At 45.6% G+C, this 8,881-nt stretch overlaps 1 protein-coding gene across 1 annotated transcript in view; it reads right to left on the reverse strand.

Annotated features, from left to right (window-relative positions):
- Nucleotides 1-8,444, reverse strand: part of klhl29 (kelch like family member 29) — a gene marked incomplete at both ends in the record, with an annotated part of 175,692 nt that extends 167,248 nt beyond the window's left edge. Inside the window, 1 exon segment of the mRNA XM_080540434.1 lies at nucleotides 8,169-8,444. Within this exon segment, the coding sequence (XP_080396560.1) occupies nucleotides 8,169-8,444 (276 nt within the window).
- Nucleotides 8,445-8,881: the final 437 nt, after the last annotated feature.

The raw sequence follows: 8,881 nt of genomic DNA on the forward strand, positions 1-8,881 counted from the left end.
AATCATCTCTGGACACTCCTACTTCAATCATCTCTGGACACTCCTACTTCCACCATCTCTGGACACTCCTACTCCCACCATCTCTGGACACTCCTACTTCCATCATCTCTGGACACTCCTACTTCAATCATCTCTGGACACTCCTACTCCCACCATCTCTGGACACTCCTACTTCAATCATCTCTGGACACTCCTACTTCAATCATCTCTGGACACTCCTACTTCAATCATCTCTGGACACTCCTACTTCAATCATCTCTTGGCACTCCTACTTCCATCATCTCTGGACACTCCTACTTCAATCATCTCTGGACACTCCTACTTCAATCATCTCTGGACACTCCTACTTCCACCATCTCTGGACACTCCTACTCCCACCATCTCTGGACACTCCTACTTCCATCATCTCTGGACACTCCTACTTCAATCATCTCTGGACACTCCTACTCCCACCATCTCTGGACACTCCTACTTCAATCATCTCTGGACACTCCTACTTCAATCATCTCTGGACACTCCTACTTCCACCATCTCTGGACACTCCTACTCCCACCATCTCTGGACACTCCTACTTCCATCATCTCTGGACACTCCTACTTCCATCATCTCTGGACACTCCTACTTCAATCATCTCTGGACACTCCTACTTCAATCATCTCTGGACACTCCTACTTCAATCATCTCTGGACACTCCTACTTCAATCATCTCTGGACACTCCTACTTCAATCATCTCTGGACACTCCTACTTCAATCATCTCTTGGCACTCCTACTTCCATCATCTCTGGACACTCCTACTTCAATCATCTCTGGACACTCCTACTTCAATCATCTCTGGACACTCCTACTTCAATCATCTCTGGACACTCCTACTCCCACCATCTCTGGACACTCCTACTTCCATCATCTCTGGACACTCCTACTTCCATCATCTCTGGACACTCCTACTTCAATCATCTCTGGACACTCCTACTCCCACCATCTCTGGACACTCCTACTTCAATCATCTCTGGACACTCCTACTTCAATCATCTCTGGACACTCCTACTTCAATCATCTCTGGACACTCCTACTTCAATCATCTCTTGGCACTCCTACTTCCATCATCTCTGGACACTCCTACTTCAATCATCTCTGGACACTCCTACTTCAATCATCTCTGGACACTCCTACTTCCACCATCTCTGGACACTCCTACTTCCATCATCTCTGGACACTCCTACTTCCATCATCTCTGGACACTCCTACTTCAATCATCTCTGGACACTCCTACTCCCACCATCTCTGGACACTCCTACTTCCATCATCTCTGGACACTCCTACTTCCATCATCTCTGGACACTCCTACTTCAATCATCTCTGGACACTCCTACTCCCACCATCTCTGGACACTCCTACTTCAATCATCTCTGGACACTCCTACTTCAATCATCTCTGGACACTCCTACTTCAATCATCTCTGGACACTCCTACTTCAATCATCTCTTGGCACTCCTACTTCCATCATCTCTGGACACTCCTACTTCAATCATCTCTGGACACTCCTACTTCAATCATCTCTGGACACTCCTACTTCCACCATCTCTGGACACTCCTACTCCCACCATCTCTGGACACTCCTACTTCCATCATCTCTGGACACTCCTACTTCAATCATCTCTGGACACTCCTACTCCCACCATCTCTGGACACTCCTACTTCAATCATCTCTGGACACTCCTACTTCAATCATCTCTGGACACTCCTACTTCCACCATCTCTGGACACTCCTACTCCCACCATCTCTGGACACTCCTACTTCCATCATCTCTGGACACTCCTACTTCCATCATCTCTGGACACTCCTACTTCAATCATCTCTGGACACTCCTACTCCCATCATCTCTGGACACTCCTACTTCCATCATCTCTGGACACTCCTACTTCAATCATCTCTGGACACTCCTACTTCAATCATCTCTGGACACTCCTACTTCCATCATCTCTGGACACTCCTACTTCAATCATCTCTGGACACTCCTACTCCCACCATCTCTGGACACTCCTACTTCCATCATCTCTGGACACTCCTACTTCCATCATCTCTGGACACTCCTACTCCCACCATCTCTGGACACTCCTACTCCCACCATCTCTGGACACTCCTACTTCAATCATCTCTGGACACTCCTACTTCCATCATCTCTGGACACTCCTACTTCCATCATCTCTGGACACTCCTACTTCCATCATCTCTGGACACTCCTACTTCAATCATCTCTGGACACTCCTACTTCCATCATCTCTGGGTGGAAGCAGAAATCAGAGGAAGGGCTCATTGTAAAGCATGGAATGGAATGAGGATACCAATGATCCCATCCTCCGATGTCTACCTCCACCAGCCTCCCCTGGTACAAATAAATTCCCATATTTACTCTCCTTTGCCCAGTAGATTTTGTCCATGTGACAAGGAGCAGCTCTCTGACTGAGATGTGCCCTCTTCTGTCCTTGATTACTAGGAGCGTTGCTTAGTCTGGTCTTAAGGCCCCTACTGTAATGCTGCACACATCCTGCAGAGCAGAGGCTTCCTGCAGCTTGGGCTATTTTTTTTTTTATTAACAGAGAGAGAAAGTGTTAGCTAGACCAGCAGCACAGGGGAGCACAGACTATGACCTTCGAAGATGCATTCAAGATTCAACATAATCAACATATGCATAGTAAATTAAAATTCATGGCTCCTCACTAAAATGCGGGAATAGGATTTCAATCCAGCTATTAATATTTGATTTAGTCGACTTCTGAAGAATCCCAGAGACAACCTTCGGATTTTCCTTCGGATCTCCACTTCAAATTTAAATGCCACTGAAAAGGTACTGAAAAGACAATGCATAAGTGCTAATTAATCAAAGACGTGCACCACAATGTGTAGTAACCCCCCCACCCCTGTTCCCCGTCCCCCAGAGAGAAATAAAGAAACTGGAAATGATCAAATGCATGGGTCGGATTGTGCTTGGTTTTGTTTTTACCCATGCAGTTTATTCCAGACCGTAAAAAGCTTTGCCCCAGATAAGGATTACATTTACCATTAATATTTTAAAATATCATGATTAACATATCATGTTTAATGGCCAATTAACTTTTGTTAGTTTGACATAGAAAAATATCATTGGATCATGGATATCATTTTGGGCCATAAACAGAGACAATATTTAATCAATAGAAACACAATTATGTTTCAAAACGTTTTAATTATTTTATTAAATTAAAATTGTACTTATTTAAAAGGGGATGTTAGCTTTATTTTCAGGGGTAAGGAATTTTGATAATGCCTATGTTCAGTAAACATGACTAATAAGTAAAGCTAATAAATGGTTTCTGCATTATACTACTACTGTATGGTCCCTTTCCATCTCAAAGAAAAGGTCACAACAAGTCAACAATATTAGAAATAGAATACAATAAATGAACTGATCTTATTACAACTTTATTTTTCAACTCAACAGACAATGGAATAGCATAAATGCATAATTTATGAAAGCATTGAGAGGCAGGACCCAGATAAAAATATTTAAGCCCTAAATCAATACATCTTCCTCCCCTGGAACGCTTCCTGCTCATGGCAGTTTCCATAGGGAAGCTTGTGATTCTTTCCTACCACCGGGTGTGAGTCTGTCGGCTGTAGAAATGTAAAGTTTCATCTTATCTGGATGAGATCGTTCCTTCATTTGACGGAACTATTGTAGAAGACTTCAAAAACCATTCTCATCTGCCAGCCCTTCTCACTCTTTCCCTCTCTCTCTACCGGCTTCCCCAGTGTGTGCTGCCTTTTTAAACTTTAATCATCTCACTTTCAAAAGCTTTCCCTGCAACCTCGTAGCAAGGTTATCACACTTTTTCAAAAATAGATCATTTTTTCAGCTTCAGACGGAGCCTCAATAAAGATCATTCATATATTTTTATTATAAGGTTCTTTTGTATATTTCTGTACCTGTCTATCCAGACAATACATTTTGAGTCTATCTATGGTGGTGGCATTTCCATGGATATTCAAAGTAAACATCCACTCAGAGATGTGTTCACTTAAAAGGAGAAATAGTGTCACTTCACTGGCCTCCCTCTTAGAGAAAAGTACAATTTCAATAGAGTCTAGTGCCATATACTATACTACCTTCATCACCTATCACCAGGTTGCTTTCAGGGAGGTATAGGCCACCAAATCACTAGTGAGACAGTGTGTTATTTTAAACTCGCTTGTTGATCTGCGGTGTCAGAGAAAGGCAGAGCAACCTGCTGTTCTGTAGATACCATGTCGCGGCTTACACAGAGAGGGGTCTGCTCCAATCCCTCATGTAGCTGACCTGGCTACAATCATTGATAGTCAACGACTATAATCAACGACTGTGCCATTTGGTGTGTGTGTGTGTGTGTGTGTGTGTGTGTGTGTGTGTGTGTGTGTGTGTGTGTGTGTGTGTGTGTGTGTGTGTGTGTGTGTGTGTGTGTGTGTGTGTGTGTGTGTGTGTGTGTGTGTGTGTGTGTGTGTGTGTGTGTGTGTGTGTGTGCGTGCGTGCGTGCGTGCGTGTGTGTGTGTGTGTGTGTGTGTGTGTGTGTGTGTGTGTTTGTGTGTGTGTGTTTGTGTGTGTAAAGGTAGGCCAATTAATAAGCTCACATTTTCAGTGCCAGAGTGGCAATGCGTTTTCATGTTAACTATAATTAACCGTTATATAATCAGGAATTAGTATTTTTCCTTTATTAATATTTGTTCATGGGAGACCTGGGCCACAACTGCTTTATTGTCTCTGGTATGTACAAGAAGGAACACTCAATTACATACTGTACAGTTGAATATGAGAGAGCAACCTAAATTCTGCAGATTCTGCTGCATCTAATATCTTCAATAGTACAGTACCCCCCCCCCCCCCCCACATAGTGGGATACAATGACAAGGACAATGACAATACTATGATGGTTGTACATTCCTGGTTAATTTGGGTTAATTTAATGTGCATAGCTCTTAACTGTATATACCTCTAAACTACCATACATACCTTAGTGTACCTATCATTGTCATGTTTTTTATATCATGTTCTTATATCACTATTTGCACTTCTGGTTAAATGCTAAACTGCATTTCGTTGTCTAGTATGCAATGACAATAAAGTTGAATCTAATTGAATCTAATCTAATCTAGTATCATAATACTTCCGCAATAACACCACCACAGCGGGGCTTACTTTGTGCACAAGAAACCAGTGAAAATATTTCACTCTGGTACTGAAGAGGTTAAACGTATTCATCAGAGGAAGAAGGATTTGCCCTCTCAAACTAGGGCATTAGAACGCCTACTAAAATACCCTCATGTATCAATGGGATTTCCGTGGGAGAAGGCTTTCTCTGGAATATTAATATTAGCCTTACCAGATGAAAAGAACAATGGCCATAAACCATGTAAATCCTAATAAATACTCCCAAAAACTCAATAATAACATGTAGGGGGCGGAAGGTAGCCTAGAGGTGAGAGAGGCCGGGCAGCAATCGGTAGGTCACTGGTTCGATCCCCACCCCAGGAGGGAGCCGGAGGTGAGCTGGTGACTGGAGGGTGGCTGGCATCATGTCGTACCAAGGTGTCCTACCACTGCCGTTGTACCCTTGAGCAAGGCACTTGACCCCTAACTGCTCCAGGGGCGCCTGATGGTGGCTCACCCTGTGGCCAGAGCCCAGAGCTCTGTTCTCCCTGGGAGTGTGCGTGTGTGTGCGTGTGTGTGTGTGCAAAAATGATAATTTCCCCTCAGGGATCAATAAAGTATATCTTCTTCTTCTTATTCTTCTTCTTCTTAGAAAGAATCTGTCTGATTCTCCAAACATTCTCTCAGTCATTATCGATAGGGCAATAGATCTTCTGGAGAACAGGTGAAATTGGTTGCTATCCTGTCGTGGGTAATTGCTTGATGAATCCATGTGGATGAATGGTTTGTGTCACTCCCTGTGAACTCAATAAAGCAGATTGCAGTGCTTTTCACTTTCACTACAATCCCACTGAGTGTCTTTAAAGCACGATTCATCAACGGACAATGAAATAGAACCATCAACAGCGAGGGATTTACGATATCTGCATATGCAGGGTCAGAAACAAAGCGATGATAAATAAAAAGTAATTAAAACCAGGCTCGGATAAACAACGAAGAAGCACCTCTAAATTAAACGTAGTCTGTTGTTCCATGTTGCTTGCCATACATCATGATAGATGATACTAGCAGATGGTGTTCTCCCAGTCTCAGCGCCTGCCTTTTTCACGCACCGTCGTCCATGCAAACCACGGAACCAACACATCATTTGATTATTTTGAACCACGGAACCGACATATAATTTCATAGCCGACGGGAGAAAACACACACAGGCAGGCAGGCACCGATACACTTCATACACATAGACACAATGGCTCTGGCCCACGGACGCACGGACGCTACACACACACACACGCACACACACACACACACACACACGCACACACGGACACACAACACGCGCACAGATGCTACGCCGCGTCTCCTTTCTTTGTCTGTAGCGGGCGGGCCCCTGTGAGGAGACGAGAGCAGGCATTAGAGACGTCCTCACAGCGGAGATCAATAACGGCCTGTCAGCTCTTTAGTGTAACGACAGGCCGAGTAGAGACACAAGGATACGGGGACGAGAGGAGGGAGCTGCATCCCTCTGCCGGACACACTCTGACTAGAACAGCTTCCATGGCAGATGACAGAGAGAGAGAGAGAGAGTGACTCCTCTAGTGTCAGCCAGCTCTGAGGCTCGTGGATCTCTTCCAGACCATAATTAAAGACGAGCAAAATGCTCTAGGTACCTCCCTTTTAAAACACTGCTATTCTCTCATGTCTGTGTTACAAGTAAGTTTCAAAGACAATACTGAGCAGAGAGGCAATCCCATGACTAAAACTACAAGACAGCAGGGCATCTGGGGAGGGATCTGCATAATAACAAACACAAACACACACACACACACACACACACACACACTGCATAATGTGCATCCAAGTGTACAATTCTGACAACTTCAGACCTGCGGTGCTGATGCTAAATGTAAAGCAGCCAAACTAAGCGATTCTAATTGCCCTGGCAGCCATTGAGGGCTGTCTATGGCCATGGTTGGGAGCTGGTGGGAGTCGGTGAGAGCCCCTGATACATGTTATTATTCACCATCCAATGAAGGCAGAAATGGTGCCAGAGCAGATTTAGCTTTTGAGTTTACTCAGGCACCTAATGATGAGCACTTAGAAGCTAAATTACTGAAGCATTGTTTATCACTCGCTGGTCTTGGCAAGTGAAGGGATAGACAAGAGAGAGAGAGAGAGAGAGAGAGAGAGAACGCCCTGCCTATAGTGACAGGCCAACATGATGGTGGGAGAGGTGGAAATGCCTTGAGACCTCTGAAATTACATGAGAGAAAACCGATCTCGTGATCTTGTGAAGAAGTGTTGGAAGGAAGATGAATGCTTTTAGCTACGGCTATCTCCCCAAGGCTTGAGGAGAAGAACTCTTTGAGAGAACTCTTTTATGTGCTTCTCACAGGTTGAATGTAAACTTCAGAGCTCAAAGAGGTAGGCGACCTCCTGATTCAGTATGAGTCGGTTCACCTCAAACGCTGATGAATAAAAATGGGGGCAGTTGTTGTTTTTTGCCACTGGTTTTATGCAAAAGAAGTTGATCATGGGAATAGTCTAGGGTACATGGAGATCCTACCTGCCTCTCTCGACGATGGCCAGACTGAGAGCTACATAAACACCATAGGCTTGGCCCTGTCTCAACCGCTGTCATTTACATAATGATGGGAGAAAGACGAGCTGGGAGGAATAGGAGAGTAAGGACAAGCCTGCCATTTGGCAGAGAGGGGGAATGAAGATGGAGGTAAGCGGTTTGGCGGGGAGAGAGAGTTTGGGGAGGAAAATGAGGTGATAAAACAGAATGGAGAGAGAGAGAGAGAGAGAGGACAGACTTTGCGAGAAAGTGTGCAGAGAAAGCTGAAAGAGAGGAGAGAGAGAGAGAGAGAGAGAGAGGAGACAGAGAGAGACAGAGGAGAGAGAGAGATACCGTAGAGAGGATAGTATATAGAGAGAGAGAGAGGAGAGGGGGAGCAGAGTCAGAGGTCAGAGGAAGTAGAGAGGGTGAGCCCCCGGTGCGTACCTTAGCCGACGCGGCAGTGACCGACCCTGCCACCGTGACCCCTCGCTTAATGACCATGTCACCGCCTGACGTTGTCACGGCGACCGTAACCGGGGTGGGGAGGAGGGAGGGGATGACGGGGAGGGGGAGGAGCCCCGGCCGGTTGTTGCCGTTGACGACGGCCGCGGCACAGCTGCTGTTGGCTCCTCCTCCGTTGTGGAGGACGGACGGGCGGACGTCTCTGCGCTCCCAGGGTCCCCGGTAGTCCCTCTCGAAGCGGTGGTGGTGGCGTGACATCACTTCCTCTTCCTCTCAGAGGGAACGACGGAGGCCAGCCTGAATTAGAGAGAGGGGGGGCGGGGGGGGATGGACAGAGGACAGAGGAGGGAGAGGTAAATATCTATTCAATTATCTTTCTTTTATCAGGTATGTTGACTGAGAACACATTATCGCCTGGAAGAGAGCGAGAGAGGGAATGATATTGGCGAGTGCCGAGAGAGAAAGAGAGAGAAAGAGAGAGAAAGAGAGAGACGGACAGATCGAAAGAGTGAGTAAGTAGGGAGGCAGTGTTGAACGCTCTCAGCATCTGCTCCCAATGCGCCTGACTGACACAGAACACACTCCGGCTCATTTGCTGATTCTAATTCCTCCTCTCCCAGTCGCTAATGAGCTCATGAATGAGCATTGCCAAGCAGATCTATAAAACCACCATCTCTACTGAGCTAATTGCGGGT

This window comes from Nansenia antarctica, assembly GCF_963989245.1.
Source record: "Nansenia antarctica genome assembly, chromosome: 1".
Classification (NCBI taxonomy): domain Eukaryota; kingdom Metazoa; phylum Chordata; class Actinopteri; order Argentiniformes; family Microstomatidae; genus Nansenia; species Nansenia antarctica.